General features: G+C 41.6%; 1 protein-coding gene across 1 annotated transcript in view; it reads left to right on the forward strand.

Moving 5' to 3' along the window:
* The first annotated feature begins 14,044 nt into the window (after positions 1-14,044).
* ERCC6 (ERCC excision repair 6, chromatin remodeling factor) overlaps positions 14,045-18,410 on the forward strand; it is a 45,098-nt gene continuing 40,732 nt past the window's right edge. Inside the window, exons 1-4 of the mRNA XM_071748778.1 lie at positions 14,045-14,152; positions 14,527-14,600; positions 15,152-15,585; positions 17,926-18,043. Coding sequence (XP_071604879.1) covers positions 15,155-15,585; positions 17,926-18,043 — 549 coding nt within the window. The 5' untranslated portion in view covers positions 14,045-14,152; positions 14,527-14,600; positions 15,152-15,154. The remainder of the gene's footprint in view (positions 14,153-14,526; positions 14,601-15,151; positions 15,586-17,925; positions 18,044-18,410) is intronic.

Genomic DNA, 18,410 nt, shown 5'->3' on the forward strand with positions numbered 1-18,410 from the left:
CTCTAATGTGCAATTGGAGGTGTACACTGAAAGGCTCTACTAATCTGAGCTTTGGTCTTCTGTCATTTTTATGAGGATTTTTTTATAGAATTAGGTATTGATCCTACCCTAGTTATTTCAGTTGATTCAGAGCAGTGTGACTCCATGGCCTGCTGGCATAATCAGTGTAAAATCAGATGAACACTATGAGCAGCAAAACACAAGATGCTACAAGGGCAATTCCAATTACATACTAGGGGTGGAGATTTCTGAGCACCTCTGGACCCCTTCCCCAGTGTTTTACTTTCCTTACTGTTCTTTTTCTACATCATCCAGATACAAATATCTAAAACTATTCCTTACAGGGTATTCTCCTGTTTGGTATATCATAGCTGATTGTGACCCATGCTAAGTGTTTCTGATGTTTCTTTACGCTGACCTAACTGTAATAAATGCAGCTGTCATGAAGTTATTTGATATTTCATCTATAGTTTGCTTTTTAGTGTAGCTGTAATACTTCTGGTTATAAATGAGTGCTGTTCTCAATTATTCTATAGGGAGAAGGCCTGTAAAACAGTGTATCTTCATCCAAAACCACAAAGATTTCCCTAGCAGTGAGAGGTCTAGAGTGCATCCCCTTCAATCAAAGGAAAAACTCCCCCTTCCCAATATGTTCACATATATGTTGAAAAATTACTGCAACCTTCCTTTTAATGCAGGAGCTATACATTCCTTCAGCTGCTCCCTCAGCCAACTCATCTCATGGCCTCTTGAGGACAATTCACTAGGACTTCTGGGACCAACTTGAAAGAATACTGAGCACTGGCAAAAGCACAGTGGTGGCAGCAGCCTGACCCCAGACATCTATTCTCCAGCCCTTCCCTAGAGTTCATACATGGTGCTTCCCCCTGCTCTCACCCAGCAGTCCTGGGAGCACCATGTTCCCTCCAGATGCTGGACAGCAGTGACATTGATAGGCAGTAAGGAAAACACTACCTGAGTATCAAGCAGCTTACCTGGGGAAGAGCTGCACCATGCCAACATTCCCTTACAGAGAAAGGATGCAAATAACCCATCAGATAAAAATCTTGTTCTTTGTAAACCAAGTACTTTCTATTATTCTTGCAGCAAGATATAGGAATGAGGCAGAGGTGTGTCAGCATCCTGAATGGAGTGAAAGAAGACATCCATTTTAACACAGAACTTACTGGCTCTCAATTCCTACTGTGTGCCCTGATGAAAAGCATAGCAATACTTTTTTGTGCACACCTAAATAAAGGTATTGCTATGCTCTGCCATACCTATCCACTCCCACAGCCTAAAGTATACACTGCATACTCTACAGCATACAAGCAATAAACTCAAAAAGTCTAAGTTAAAAAATGTGGGACTATTCACTGAGGAATCTAATCTGAAGTTTTGGCTTTTGATCACTTCACAAGTAACTGAGAATATAAACTAATGAGGTAACTGATTGATCCATGTCTGGAACAAAACAAGTGTGCTGATAAATGCAGCAAACAGAACTATTCCTTGCAAAAACAGACCAGCAAGGACGGAGTTTCAGATACCTCATCCCTTTCACTCTCTAGCTACGTTGTAATCATACTTGGCAGCTTCTGGAATTTAGGAAATATAAGGCTTTATATGTGTGCTTATGAAAAGCCCAATAAATTTTTGCAACCTTAACTGATGTACTGTAATGAAAAACCTCTTAGCAGAGGCTCTAAGGAGCCTGGATTCACTCCAGTCGAGCCTATGGAAGGTTGCTTATGGATTTCAATCTTTCAGGCTCAAATCTAGAAAGAGTAATTCACACAAAGAGCATCAGTGAAGCCAAATAACTAGGCTTGGCCTAGGCTACTCTGAGATATTTTATTACAGATTAAACCAATTCCCTTTGAAGATGAGGAAATGCTTTAGCTGATGGACTCTATTGTGGTTTTTTTTTCTAGATCTATATAAATCTGGAGTAATGCCACTGATGTCATCACAGACTTACAGCAACGTCACCAGGAGGAGCATATGAACCCTGGTTGATTGAAAATGAATACTAAACCCTTTAATTGAAACTGAATCATAAAGCAACCAAGAAGATATTTTCTCAATTGCACTTGTAGTTTTTATTTTGTAGTTAATTATCAATGTAGTAATTAACATCTAAGAATTCACATAAATCAGCATAATTTATATGAGGAACTGACCACACCTAATTAACTCCAATTGTTGGATATTTATTATTTTGCCTGGGTAACTAAGGCCTCTACTACTAAGGGGTGAACCAGAAAGACTGGCCTGCTTCAATAATGTGTAGATACTTGGGATTTGTAGTATATTGAAAGACCCACATTTTCTTCATTACAACTTTCTCCAATTCAAACACATCCCAAATGAGGTACAGGGAGAATTGCATTTTTTTCTTTGGTATACTCTCAATGTTTTGCTTCAAAAATGGTTGAATTTTGGACCAAAATAAGCAGAAAACATATCTGGAATGAGAAAACCTTAGGCATAAAAATTCCATATTCTTCAAAAGTATTTTCTCCTCAGAGAGATACCTTTTTGATATTTTTGAGATACCTTCTTCCACACTTTTCATAATGCCATGGCATTAAGACAATGGTGAATAAGACAGGGTTATGCCATACTTTAAAATGCTATTTAATATAACATTAAAACAGCACTTGAGTTTCTGGCAAAGTCTACTCATTCCTTTATAAATGTTTAAGGCTCAGAGGGTCCATTATCTTAATCTAGCCTGATCTTCTGCTAAACAGACAGCCAAGCATTAAGAGGGAAGATACTGTTAGTAGTGAAGCTTTGGATATGCAGCCTGGACACGGATAACCCCATGGTGCCACTTGGAAGTTGCACTGCGACTGTAGCCTTTACCTACCTGGCTACATTAGTGGAAATTCTTAAGGTAAACTTATTTACTCAGCCATCTCAAGGCATTACATGATACAGAGCTAGGATTATAAAACAAATTAGCTACTTACCTCATAGATGATTTTCACCTTTTCACCCTACTCTAACTTCCATCCAATACCACCTACCATTAGATCATGGCTTCTAGAGGCACCTGATGGAGGTATGGTACCTTCTAAACCTCCCAGCACATGTTAAAGCCCTACACTGAGTAAGGACCCTCACTGATGCTCACCTAGGTTCACAGAAAGCAGGCTGTGGAGGCATTGCTATTTCATCAGTGATATCAGTAGCCTGAACATTTATCCAGACTCTGTTTTCATCTTCCAACAGGCTCCTTGCCTCAGAAGATGTTATAGTGTCAGGAAATATAGCGAAAAATCCAAAGTCAAGGAGAAGGAGAACGCCAGCCCCAGAACAGGTCACAGAGGGATGGTATCAAACATGTCATACCACAGAAAATAGAAAACCACTGCAATGCAGCAAGATGGAAGATGTTTTATTACTATTCCTAATATTGATATTCTGGGTCTAATCTGTAATCCCAAACCTTACAACAGTCTGATCATCCTCTTGGCCTCATCTTTCTAGCTCCCACCTCATAGTGGGATTTAAAGCACCTCATAGATCTATTTAAAGCAGTCTAGCTAAAATTATTTTCCTGGCCTGTTATCTGACCATGTCACATACACCAAAACTGAGCTAAAGGCAGATCCAGTTCAGGTTGTGGTTCAGATTTGGGTTTAACCCAAATGAATGCTTCTGCTTTGAGTAGATAGAACATTAACAAGTAACAACAATGTAATAGCCTGAAATAACATTACTTTGCAAGAATACAGTCACAGATGAGTCAAAAGAAGAAACTGTGAGATATGATCTTGGGATTGATACAGTATGAAAACAGTTCCTCAGAGACATGCAAACTGATCCAAAATGCAGTAGGGTTTGTTTGGCACCAAGCTTCCGATTTTGACTCTGTCCCAGTGAAAAACAGTTGTACATATTTTTGTACTTTTCCCTTAACTTACATAAACTGATTGCAACCAATTTAAAGAGCAAAAATTTTCCAAACTACCAAAGTTTAGGGGCTTCTATTTTTGCAACTCCAACACTTTTACTAAGACATCTCCTACTTCGTGACATTTTAATTATTTACAGCACCAGAGCTCTGCAAGTAGAACATGCTGTGTTCTCTCCATTCACTCATTCATTAGTTTTAATTAAACCCTTTAATTTTATTTATGCTGTCATGGACTGATTAACAATTTTCAACACAAACCAGGAAGTATAAATAGCACCTTGAGAAATCTTTGCTCTAAACAGAGATCTGCTGTAATAACTACAGATCTGCAGGACTATGTTCTGAAAGGCAAAAGGAACCACATCAGCAGCTTTGCCAACACAATTTGCTTTTATCTGTTTAACAAAACACATCTTAAGGCCTTTAGTGAGAATCACAGATGATGATGTGTCCAAGGGATACAAAAGAATGAAACTGCAGACAATGTGAAAGTTCCTTCATTAGAAGCAGTATATGGCTGAGCTGGAGTAGCATGATGCAATGGAAACAGCGAACCAAGTACCACTTCAGCAGAGACTCGTGACATTTTAAGTGTTGCCAAAAGGACAAAAGGCATTCCATGGATCTTGTCAAAGGATAAATTCACGGAACAGCATGTTACAGGGTCTTGATAGCTGTAACTTACACAGTTTATTATTCTTTTAAAATCTTGTCATGAATATGAAGTGTCTTTAACTTGTACTTTATTGTAGTGAAATGAGACAACCAGGTGCCACTAATTGCCAGGTAGCCTTTTATTGGCCCCCCAGTCCTGCTCATGCGCAGTAGGGGCCCCACCCTAATCAGGCACAGGTGGGCTTAACACAAGCTCATGCCCACTACCTGGCAATTAGTGGCACCTGGTTGCCTCATTTCACTACACTTTATGACAAAAGATCTTCTATCTCTCAAGACCTTCATCACAGTGATCTTAGAGCACCTGGGCCCATCAGCATATATGCTATACTTCACTTAATTCAAAGACTTAAGTCCACCCAAAGCCACACATGTACCTTTGCTCAGCAATTAATGCTGGTCCCCGGATTTCCTAACAACCCTTCCCACACTCTTTACATCTGTTCCTCTCTGGTCCCCCTGTACACATTTCTGTCTGACATCTGTTTCTCTCCCCATCTGCACATCCCAGTTCTGCCTCTTTCCCCCACAACATTTTTTCCCTGACTGGAAAACACTGCCTCAGAGCACTTTCCCCCCTTTCCCTGCTAGGTGTAGCTGTGCTCACCAGCTGAGACAAGGTAGATAGAAGTCTACAAGAAGAAGAAATATGCATGTCCACTGAACAGAGCTCATTGAAAGATTTGGGCAGGATACTTGGGCCCTTTATCCCACTCTATTTCCCTCCCCCATGAATCACCTTTACTCCTGTCCATAATGAGTGGGGGAAAGAACAGATAATCATAGTCTCTCTCCACTTTTGATGAAATTAACTTGTAGGATTTTCATCAATCTGGTCCCTGCTTTAGAAATGTAACTTTCAGCTCTGTTCAGTAGAACATACGCTTTATACAACTGCAGTTTGGTGTCAGCTGCTGCGGGGCACTCAAATAACTATACACGTTTTTTATGGTCTTTTTGTGCAGCCTAGCAAAATGCAGTTTACAGACATGAAAGAAGTCCTGGGCATTATCTATCCCTTATATGGTACAAGATCCATGCTGAAACAGGAGTTAATGGGGTAAAAGGGATGAGGGAAAGTCTCCTCAGGGACCACAACCATCCCTACACAGCCACTATCATTAAGTCAATCCCTATATTTTGCTTATAGGCTTGCAATTAGGAAGAAATAAATACGGAGTGAGGCACTGACATTTCATCTTCCTGACCACTGCTTTGAGTACAATCTGAGGCCAGACAGGGAAATCTGCTGGAGTGTGTCAGTCTAAAGCAAACTAAAACAGCACAACTCTTTATCCTTTGGCACAGTCTTCAAAATCTGCTCACACAAGAATTCAGCAATGAGCTATTTATAGAGGCTGAATGACCTCCAGGCCCTGTGCATAAGGTTGTCCCAGGAGAGCCCAACTAAGACAAAGCAGAGCAGTGCAAGCTGAATCTGCCTGCCTCATCAGAAAGGTTGAATTTCATTCTGGCCAAGAGCATTCTGCTCAATAAATGAGGCCTCCCATAATGTATTCCAATAAAAATAGAGGCTTTAAAAAGAAATCAATGATTTGTTCCCTTCCAAGACACATGAATAGCTTTAAATTGTGCTATTTTAGAAGCTTTTGTGATTTCTTTTAGGCGATGCTTCCCCCTAGTGTTAAATCAGGCAGGTGGCCCCTGCCAGCTCTGGCTGTGTCAGCCCAGTTTTTGAGTGGGTAAAAGATTTTTGAGTACTTCAGTATATTCCTCTTCCTTGTACCATCTGACAGTTCAAACTTAATAAGACTCTGCCAACGAGAATTAGAAATCATTACACACTGCAAGGAGACCCAGCACAGGCTGTCATTTGTGTAACACTGGAGCAGAAGGTCCCATATCTGGAATATGAGAGCTTGAGCCTCACCATAAGCTCCCCACTGAACAGCTCTGAAGTACACAAAATATGAAAGGCTGGTTTGCAAAGACTCAATAAACTTCTAGGTTCAGCTTCCCTCTGTGCCCATAGAAGACAGGTGTTGCCAGAGCAATTGTATCTATCTCATTCTTACTCAGTACTTTAGAACTAATATCTATTTGTTTGGGGCTTTATACAGGGCTTTAAAAAGTGCTGCATACACAGACTTATAATGGATAGCAAAGACACATAGACAGCAATGATCTGCCTCCAAGCACAGAACCTTTCCTCTACAAGTTACAGCTTAACTAGAAAGTTACTGGTTTTCTTCTTCAGAAACAGGCAGCCCAAATAAGCACAAATATGAAGCTTTCTGAAAAACTTGGTATTCTGGAGAACTTCCTGACATTTGAGCCTTACTCTAACAATCTTTGTTAGAAATATAAAAGTTGAGCAATAAAACCCCAGTAAAGCAGTAGGAGCAAACTTCACTCCTGGAATTTGTTCCCATTTGTAGTCATGATTTTTCCAACCTAACAGTGCATTAGGAGTAGATTTCTGCATTTAATTTCCTAAATGCACTACAGTGGGGAGAGAGAGGAAGAAAACAAATCAGTTTCACTTATCTGAAATAAAAAGTAAAAACTATTGCTTCCTATCTACACTATTATTTTCAAGGAGCTTATCATCCCTCCTAGGATGATATATTACCTTTATTATACTGGCATGCCTCTGAGAAATACTTGCCACTCAACAGACTGGTAAAGAGATACAGATATTTTATTACTGTGGATGGAATTCCCATTTCTGTCCATGCTGCCAGAAATTCTGTCTCCTCCTGGGAAGTAATACAGCCCCTAAATCATTTATTATCTATTTTCATCACAACTACACAGCTTTAGAATTTTGTTTCAAGTGTCAGTGTGCCTCAGTGTACAGCATTTTCAAAACCAGCACAGAAACCTCCTAGAGTGTTGGCTAAGACCCACAGCTGATACTTCATCATTGAAGGATTGAAAACTAGCGAAGCTCAACTTACAAGCAATAAATCTGCCACTGCCATCTGATTTTTAAAAATGGTGCAGCCTGTGACCACTAGGACTCTCCATATCTGACTATCATAGAATCATAGAATGGAAGGGGTTAGAAGGGACCTCTGGAGATCACCAAGTCCAATTCTCCTGCCAAAGCAGGATCACCTGGGACAGGCCACACAGAAAAACATCGAGACAGCTCTTGAAAGTTGCTAGAGAAGGAGACTCTACAACCCTCCTGGGCATCCTGTTCTAGTGCTTAGCCACCCTTACAGTAAAAAAGTTTTTTCTCATATTGAGGTGGAACTTCCTTTGTTCCAGTTCATGTTTCTTGCCTCTTGTCCTATCACAGGGCACCACTGAAAAGAAAATGGACCCTTCTTGTTGACATTTATAAACATTAATAAGACCCCCTCTCAGTCTTCTCCAGGTCTCTCAGCCTGTCCTCATATGACAGCTGTTCCAGTCCCCTGATCATTCTCATAGCCCTCTGTTGGACTCTTTCCAGTATATCCCTATCCCTCTCAAACTGGGGAGGCCAAAACAAGACACAGTATTTCAGATGTGCTCTCACTAGGGCAGAGTAGAGGAGGAGGAGAACCTCCCTTGACCTGCTGGACACACTATTCTTAATGCACACCAGGATACCCTCAGCCTCCATGTGCTCAGGGGCACATTGCTGTCCCACGGACAACTTATTTCCATCAGAACTCCAAGGTCCTTCTCCTTACATCTGTTTTCCAGCAGGTCAACCCCTAATCTGTACTGGTGCATAGTGTTATTCTCCTCGGGTGCAGGACTATACACTTACTCTTGCTGAACCCCACTAGATCCCCCTTTGCCCAGCTCTCCTGTCTGTCCAGATCTCACTGAATTGCCACGCAGCCTTCTGGTGCATCCGCCACTCCTTCCAGTTCATATCATCATCACACTTGCTGAGCATACACTCTGTCTCCTCATCAAGGTCATTGAAGAGGTTGAATAAGACTGGACCCAGTACTGACCCCTGGGAACACCACTAGTCACAGTCTCCAACTGGACTCTGCACCACTGATCATGACCCACTGAGCTCTATTGTTTAACCAGTTCTCAATCCATCTCACCATCCACTTTCCTACTCCACACCTTTTGAGCTTGGCCATAAGAGTGGGAGACAGTGTCAAAAAACTTGCTGAAGTCAAGGTAGACAACATCCACTGCTCTCTCTGCATCTGCCCATTCAGTTACACCACCACAGAAGGCTATCAGATCAGTAAAACATGACCTCCCCTTGGTGAATCCATGCTGGCTACTCCTGATAACCTTCTTCTCTTCCACGTGCTTATAGATGACCTCAGAATGAGCTGCTACAACATCTCTCCAGAGATGGAGGTGAGGCTGACTGGTCTGCAGCTTTCTGCAACCTTTCTTGCCCTTTTTGGAGGTTGAAGTGACATTAGCTTTGCTCCAATACCTATCTGACCCCTCTAGCATAGTGTTGGGATTTTCAGCTTACAAATTGGCCTCAGGTAGGACAAATGTACCCAGATGATCGGCTCAACTGAAATAGCAACATCTCTCAGAAAAGCCTTAACACAGCTAACTGCTCAGGGAAGTATTAAGTGGAATCTGAGGTGCCCATCCCATTGCAGACCTCTAAGAAGATAAGGGTAAATTTGTTCTCCTGGAACTCAGTGTCAGGATTTTACAAAGCTGTGTTCAAGACTTCTTCCAAAATGCCATTGGAGTCTTTCCCTCCACCACATTAAACAAGCCAGCCCTTATTTAAATACCTGTTTTTTTTATTAAAGCAAAAGTGTTTCAGCCTATTTGAAACATATTATTTCATAGCAAGGGGAAATAGCCCATAGAACAATCTCCCAAGTCATGCAGTAGATTTTCTGCTACATATATTTAAATCAAAACATGTCTTGCTAGGTCACCTCTGCTACCTCAGCTCTGAGTCCCAGCCTCATGTAGGAATTACTGAGTGACCATTTTTGCTGTGCACCATACAGGAGGTCAGAAAAAAATTATCTAATGGTCCCATCTGGCATTAAGCTCTATGAATCTATGAATAAATGAAAAATCTTAGGCCAAAGCACTTCAGGACAAGGAACATCTTTAAATATTTAGCAAAGCACTCACCACTGGGACTGCTCCATAAAGAAGAGCAGTCACATGCCTGAGGCTCAGCCATCTCAGGTCACCCTAATGCATGTATACACTTGTGTGATGAGAGCTTGAAGAAGATGCTCAAATCCTGGGGTCACTTAACTCTGAAAATAGTGGTTCAGATTACTTCATTTCTTAGCCAGTCAGTCTGAGCCTTTCTGTGCAGCTGTGACATTGCTATCAGTCATAGTTCATGTATAGAACAAAATCTGTAAATATTTTATGTCACAAAATCCTACTTTAGCCTTCAGTTGGGCAGCAGGAAAATCTGGGGAGGATGGGCCTAATTGAAAAAGCAAGACTGAAGATTTGGCCAACTGTCAGCAGGGCAGCCTTTAAATGAACCACCAGACCACTAAAGGGCTTGTGAGGATCATTTCCTGCTAAAAACCAGAGACTTATACATGGCAGGTTACTACTGGGTACATCACTGGGATGTGTTGCTCACAGAATTTCCAGGCGGTGACTCTTGTGATAACCTTGTGGAGTAGGAAACTGAAAAAAAATGGACTGAAAACCAAACCCCTGCTCCTTTGCTCTTCTTTGATGAAACAAACTGCTTCCATTCCAAGTTGTTACTCAATATGAGCTTCCTTGGAAGCCTGTTTCTATTTCCTCACAGTCCTCCAGAATGGAAAGCTGAGCTCTGAGCTGCTGCTTTACACAGGATCTACAAGGGTCCCTCCCAGTAATCCCACAAGGATGATAAAAAGGGAAGAAGTCTGCACAGTTTAATTTCCCAGTCTTGTTAGTTCAAGTAAGCTGCCAGAATCAGCTCCAGCAATCATTTAGTGTCATCACTAAAGCTTGCATGCAAGAAGGATGAAGACTGTGGTTGCATTACCATTAAAAAAAACCCCTCACCAAATAAGCAGAACTAATCCTACCCAGAAAACCACACTGCAAATGATTCAGTAGAGTAGCTGCACTGCAACAGTCATCTACACATAGGAAAAATAAATTAAGAAATAAATAAGGTAAATGCAACTAAATACTGCAGTAAAAATACTGAGAAAAATAGATGCATGGGACTCTACCAGTGAAAGGATAAGAAAACATGTCCGTATGTAGCTTTGAGCAGATTAGAACTTGTTCATCATTTTCTCTGTGCAACATGACTGCATTGAAAATATAACATAGAAGTCGGGGGGTTTTAAATACAGACTTTGTATGTTTACAGCCCTTAAAATGGAGAGTGCCAAGAAACAGCTGAGGTGGGGAACCAACTAAAACCACAGATCTCACCTGCTTAAGCAAAGCTTTGTGTTGAGGCAGACTTCAATAGAACTGTAGCAAGACGAACCTCTCTTAGGGCACGGCGCTCCAAGGTACAACCAGGTGTTCCAGCAGAAACTCACCAATAGTGCTCTGAGTCTATCACCCTCAGGGCTGACCAGCCTGGATCAGTGCTATTGCTCCAAAAGCAGTGAACCTCTCTGCTGGCTTCCTCAGGAGTGAGCTGAGCTTGTGAGTTTGAGCCTTACCTTTTATTGGCCCCCTAATCCTGCTCATGCGCAGTAGGGGCCCGCCCTAATCAGGCACAGGTGGGCTTAACACAAGCTCATGCCCACTACCTGGCAATTAGTGGCACCTGGTTGCCTCATTTCACTACATAGAACAGCCTTCATTCACACTGCCCAGGAGCCTGACCCAGTTTGCAACAGACCAGTTGCACAACTGGCTCATTACATCATTCACAGTATATATAATTTTTCAGACAGAAAACTTCAATCAGTCTTTGCCTGAAAGGCCTCTCACGTTTGTGTATCATGGTTTCAGAACACTCCCACAAAGACAATCTTCAGTCCCATATATCCCCTCAGACAAAGTGTGATAGGAATCTTTATAGGGATCTTTATTTAGGGATCTTGCAAGTAATACACAGCTTTTTTCTTCTTGGGAAGGCAATTTACATTTCCCCCCTCATTAATCAGTTTCTGGAAAACTGAGACTAAACCTCAGTTTAGTTTTGACAACAGCCTGATGTTGCTCTGTCTTTTAAATACCCCCTGGTTGCTGCCTTTCTCACTCTGCTGAAAGACTTTCAATTGTTTCAGTGATTACAAACCATTGTTCTTCATATTTGTAACATGCCAATAAAGGTTAAAAATAAGGGTCCTCGTTCTAGTCATTCAATACCAAGTAAACTATATTTGCATTAATGGCATATTTAAGAGCAAAGGAAACAAAGAGTGTATCGACTAAGCACTGTTTATTTGTTTGCCTGCTGACCTTCTGAGTTTTTGCCTTACAGACCTTAGAGGAACAGTTCTGTCTTTTCTTGAGACTTCCAGACATTGGAGGCTGGAGGGAACAAGTGAATGAAAGGGAAAGGAATATTTTCAGTCAATGACCTGTAACTCTAGCTCAGAATAAAGACAGGCTACCAACACTTTTAAGAGTTACTGATTTTTACACCAGTGGGCATTAAAGAAATCAATATAATGTGTCATAGAGCTCACAGCATGGAGAACTTAGTGGGATACAATATTTTACAAAAACTGTCACAGGTGAGGAAGAAACAGCAAAAGAACTACTTCGGAGCAAGTGTGTAGGGACACTCCAAGTGTGTAAGATATACCAAAAATCTGGAAAAAAAAAAAAATTATTTATTAATTATTTTTAAAATTATTTATTAAATAATTATTAAATATTATAATTATTAAAAATTATTTATTATTATTTATTATTATTTATTTATTTATCAACACTTTATCATTTATCAGCTACAATGGCACAGGCTCCATCAGTGCTTTGCAGGAATACAGTTGAGAAAATGTCAGACAATCAACATCTAGAGAGACCAGAACTTCCCTGGTACAAGAGATATGGGGCTACTAGAGTCTCACAAAGAGCCACTAAAATGAGTATCAACAGGGCTCTATCCTGTGAAGAAAGGCAGAAAAGAGCTGGAACTGTACAGCCTAAAGAAGATAGGGAAGATCTCATCAATGTGTACAAATATCTAAAGGCAGGGTGAAAAGAAGACAAAGTCCAAAATCTAACAGAAGTTCTTTTTTTCTCCCTGTACACTTAACTTACATCCTTAACTTTTACACTTAAAACATCACATCTAGTCATAAACAAATACCACCTCTCTTATTCCTTTGTTAAACAACTGTCACATTTCTGCAGAGACAATCATGATCTGCAGGGTGACTAATGAGCAGAATCTGTGAATTCTTTGGATCAAAAGTGAACTATGAGTGTATTATTACAGCACAACCTTGCTTTCTTTCTTGGTCTGTAGCATTTTGTCCAAATTAAGTGTGATAAGAATAAGGTGTCATGACTGCCCCTTACTGCCAGCTTGTCTCCATCCCTGAATAATTTACAAAGTAATAATACATGTTTTTAAATCTGCATCTAGTTTCAAGAAATTAATTACAAAATGATGGCATTAACAATACTCTGAGCACAACTACTAAAAGACAACTGCAAGAAAGCAGCCCTGCAGTCAAACTGAATCACAAATTGTTCATGTTAAACCCTATCTGCCTTAGCATTTAATTAGCAAAACATTTCCACATGTATTCTACCCTGTATTTGTCTGTTCACGGTTGGCCCAAGGCTGTCTGCCAATAGTTCTGCCCAAAGGCAAAAGAGCTGGGTCCAGCACTCTCATGCCACTTGGAACAGGGAGATGTAAGGAAGGGGAAAGAAAGTGGAGAAAGTGAAAAGCCCTGGAAAAAATCTAGTTTTCTGCTTTTGTTGCTAGCAGAAATTTAGGGAGAAAACAGGAAGGAATGAAGAAAGCAGAGCGAATTGTTGCTGCAGTGCCCAGCAGGCAGGATCTCTGCAGTCCTAGGGACTGCTCCTCTCCCCAGCTGATCCATAACCAACAAGAAACCCTCCTGCTCACTCCCAAGCTCTGCACCAATGTCTCTTTTATCATCGGTGGAACCTCGAGGCCACCAAAGTAGCCGATGTGCCAACTCAAGCTGTTCTCCGAGTCCTGGCCTCATTTTATAACCACCAGATCGCGTTTCCTTTCCCCAGCCTTTCCAGGGGCAGCCGGAACCTGACGGTACGGTATGGCAAGAGGGGAAACTGAATTCCAGAAGCAGTCCCTGTAAGCAGATGTTCTGGGGCTCTTGACTGCAGACACTGCTGCCACCAACACCCCCCACCGCGGCCTGGCCTGCCCAGCCCCGGGGGGACCGAGTGCCAGCAACCCCGGCCCACTCGGTGTCGCGTCGCGCCGGGGGGGAAGGGGCAGGGGCGGCAGCCTGAGGGCACAGGCCGGGCACAGGCCGGGCACATGCCAGCCCCTGTCGGCCGCTGCTCGCCCCCCAGCCCGCCCGCTCGGCAACCCCCGGCACCACCTCTACCCCCGCACTACGTCACGCCGCCACCGGCGCCACGCATGTGCAATTACGTCACCCGGTGCGCGGAAGTGACGCATCCTCTCTCGCCGTGGGCTGCCGGTGAGGGGCGGGAGGCAGGAGGTGGGAGCATCCCTGGGGGGCCGGTGGCCAGGTGGGTGCCGTGGGGTTGTGTACCCGGCCGGGTCTCGTCGCCGCCAGAGACAGACTTTGGCCGGCGGCCCTGCTCTGGATCCGGCGTGTGCCGCAGGGAGCGGGGCTGAGGTACAGAGTGCGGGAGCGGTGCAGGCCGCGGGTGAACGGGACCCGGGGGGAAGCGGCCAGGGCGCGGGGTGCGTGTCACCGGGGTGCGTGTCACCGGGGTGCGTGTCACCGGGGTGCAGGGACAGACACGTTGCTGCGTGGGAGCCGATGGGAGTAAACTGTGAGGTGGGGCTGAGATTCGCGGGCTGCCATGGTAGGAGGGGTGAAGCCCACCTGCCCTGTTGATGCCTTTTGCATGTTAATAGCAATTGTTTTTTTCCGAAGTTGATGGAAACACCGTTTCAGAAGAAAGTCTCACCCTGAGTCTTCCGAACAATACCAGCTCCAAGCTTGCATTGGTAAGTCAATCTAGTCAGTTTCCCAACAACTAAGGGGGTTTATGTTCTACTGTAGAGCTTGGTTGTCAAACTAATGCCTACTGCCTGTTGTTGTCATCAGTGCCTACACGGGCAAGTCTTAACCTGTTTCAAAAACTTATATTTTTGTTTGCTTTTTTGGGGCATGTTATGTTGCTTATGTTATTGTTTTGTCAGAGTCTTCTGGAGCATGACCATTTACACACAAGACTGAGCTTGTTGCCTGGCAAGGACAGTTATTTTTAGAGGCTGTTTTATTTGTCTTAATTTGAGTGTCTTTCAGGATTATTCTGTATTGTTGTCTTTAAGAAGTTTTGAGCAGGTTTTTCTCTTGATTGTGGAAATAACTGTGGAGAAACCTTTGGGGAAGGACTTACAGAGGAGTAGCCCTAGGGGTTTTCAAACAAGAATTTCTTGTAAAGCAATATGCTCATTATTTTGCTTGCTTTTATTTTGGCACAGTCTTCATGAGGAACTTGATGTGTGTGAATGTGGTTATGATTATATGATTCTCCTTTGTTTCCTCTGAGCAGAGGATGCCAACAGACAACAGCCATCAGCCAGACAGTGCCCAAGAGCAAGACCTTGTTGCTACTCCAAGCAGTAATTGCCTGCATAATGCTGAGGAACTGGGAATTGAACAAGAAAATGTCATTTGTAACAATGACTTGGATGACAGTATTAGAGTTCCCAACTCTGCCAGGCAGCCTTCCACTTCTGAGGCTGTTCCTTTGGAGATGTCCAGAAGAGGACAGCCCCTTTTACAGATCAACAGGCAGCAGATTCAGTCCATCTCATATAGTGAACAGGCTGCTGAGCTCAAAGGTTTAGGGGTTGATGTCTATGACCAGCATGTATTGGAGCAAGGAGTTCTTCAGCAAGTAGACAATGCAATTAATGAAGCTAATAAAGCAACAAAAATAGCTGATGCAGAGAGAGAATATCAGTCACTGCTGGATGACTTAAGGTAAACTTTGTGTCCTTTCTGTTACTATCTAATAAGGTTCAGTGTCTCATGTTTTTAAAATCTAGAACGTGAAAAGATGTTCTAAAAGCACTAGGTCACGTGTAATGTTGTTCTGCATCACCTGCCTTCTGGAAAAGGGGAAGATACTGTTCACATCAGAGCAGTGCTTCCTTGCTCTTATTTGATTACTTCAGTCACACATCAAGACAGTAGAGGACAGCACATCTCCTTTTTCCAGTTTGTTTCCTGCCTTTCCAAGATGCATGTCTGTTTGCTGGGCACTGGAGAGCTACGTATATGCTATTATTCAAAGTTATAATTGGAAATGGTGTCACATCTTCAATTCTGTGTGCTTCCCAGGGTTATCTGCTTCTGGTCATGTGCTTACTGTAACTTTGATGACTCCATATCATGTGTTTACTACAATCAAAAGAATTTTTTGAGTTTGGTCTTCTATAGCCCTTTCTGTTTCTAGTCTCTGTAGAGTTACTGTGTGAACTACTGCAGGTAAATAATTCCACCTATGCATCCTTCACTCTATTGCATCAATGCTGGGTTTTAGTGCTCAAAAGTACTATAAGCATCTGGTATGTATGGGGACTCTCGCAGAGCTGCCATGTTATGCATAAGCTTAGTTTTATGCACTATGGAGCCTAATTTCAGGTGTTGTGTAGCAGAAGGTGCTAATGAGTGAAGTGGCTATTGAGAGGAAGAACAGAGCAGCATAACTATTGCAGTAAGACTGTGGTTATTGAAAAAGTGGTATATGGCACTGTCAGTTAGTTGATACGTTCCTCTTTTTCTTTAAGAAGCATCCTGTGATTTATTTTTTTTTAACCCCTCTATTTTCACCATCCACTTAAATGTTATAAAATGAAATTTACATGAGGGTATGCAAATTATGCAAATAGTTTATGCAGACCTATAGAAACTCTTTTGCATAAGGCATAAAATGGAAGTCTGAAAGTTGATTTTTGAGAAAATTAGCAGATATATATCTGGCTTGCTGAGCAGGGGGACTAACAAAAGTAAAGATGTGTGAGTAAAGCACAACAGAGTTTAAGTCCTGTAACATGGGGAATGCATGAATAGAGGAATAGGCAGAAAGTGATTTTTTTTTTTTTTTAGTAGCTGGCACAGAGTTCATGGTAGAAGCTGCATGATTCTGTAATATGCACATTAATTTAAGCATAAGAATGAGAATAATAAGTGGTTGACATTAAATCCTGTTTAAATTCCCCAATCCTGTTAAATAAAGTTTTGTGGAAGAGAACACCAGTAGTATGTGTCAAGAGATCCTGGGGCCAAAGAAACAAGAGACAAAAGGAAGGATATGTGCAAGAGGATGGTCTACTTCAAAGCAAAAGATTGACAAAGGGGATGGCATGGTTCAGAAGTGCTGAATGAGAACAGAGAAGTGAAGGTGGCTGTGATAGCTGAGGAGCTTATGGAATGCATCTGCTGTGAGAACAGTGGCAGAATCCAGATTAGAGCTGGAGAGAAACGTGGCCCAACAATTTTATCCTTGACAATTGAAGAGACTGACTTAATGCTTTGCTTTGCATGTGAGGGGAATAACGGACACTTCGCAGGCATTCCAAAGAGTTTTCTTTATTTTTCATGATGTTTTGAGATGCCATATTGTGTATACTTATGAAATACACATAGTTAAATCAACGAAGCTAGATTTGCTAATTGCAAAGCTAGTTGCTTTGGGTAGCAGAAGAGTCCCTCCCTCGTTGCAAATGAATTAAAGAGCAGAAACAGATTATATTAGGTTATAGCATGTCACTCAACCTGAATTTCGTGTTGGATAATGGAAATATGAAAAATGGTACTGCATGAGTAAGGAAAATTTAATTTTGATATGGTGTTAATTCTTTGAGCTAGTCTGTCTTTCTGCAAGTGTATTTGTGTCTTATAATTTATTCCTTGTGTAAAAGAGTCGTTGCAAAGGCAAAAGAAACAGGCTTACTTATACAAGGGCATCAAACTATTAAAATAGTTTCAGAAACTTAAATTGCCCATTTAGATTAGTTTTGTGTTCTTTTTACCTTGCCACTATCACTTGCTTATTGACATTATCAGCTTTGTAACTTTGGAGTACTAAATATTGCAACGATTCGTTCAGTTTCCTTATGGTTTGGGATTCTAGTATTGGGAAAATTTTGTTTAAAATTATCTTACAATGTTTAAATGAAGATGCTTATTTAGAAATTCACCTTTAGACCTTCTTTAATCTAGCCTTAAATCTTCTGAAATTTCTCAATTGTCTGAATGAAGAACATGCTATTTTTCTTTTTAGAGCTGACCCGGTGCATTGCAATCTTGTTTTTTCAGATCATGTGAAACGTCTCTGAAACAAATAAATAAAATTATTGAGCAACTTTCACCTCAAGCTGCCAACAAAGATGTGAACCGAAAACTACATTCTGTAAAACGGCAACAATATAACAAGGTGATTGGATTACCTTCATTGCCTGCAGACAACACTTAGTTTGTAATTTGTCTTAAGGTTTGGATTATGTGATACTGTTCTCACTTAGTATAGTTCAGAGTAAGCCTACAATTGCTGGTCCTTCCCTTCCAAATGGTGTAATTTTCTGCTAAAACATTCAGGTAACTAATTTAAAGATGTGAGCTGATTTTCATTATATTCCAAGTTTCAGAGCAACCTAAAACTGAAGTTCTAGGATCTGTTCAGAAGACTGATTTGCATTACTTTAACTGTATCTCTCCTAGTAGTATTTGGAGAATTAGCAAGGCATTGCCAGGGCATGATTCAATAGCTGCCCTAAAGCTTGGGTCTTGTGGTCTTCATTCCC

Source organism: Heliangelus exortis, chromosome 7 (genome assembly GCF_036169615.1).
Source record: "Heliangelus exortis chromosome 7, bHelExo1.hap1, whole genome shotgun sequence".
Lineage (NCBI taxonomy): Eukaryota > Metazoa > Chordata > Aves > Apodiformes > Trochilidae > Heliangelus > Heliangelus exortis.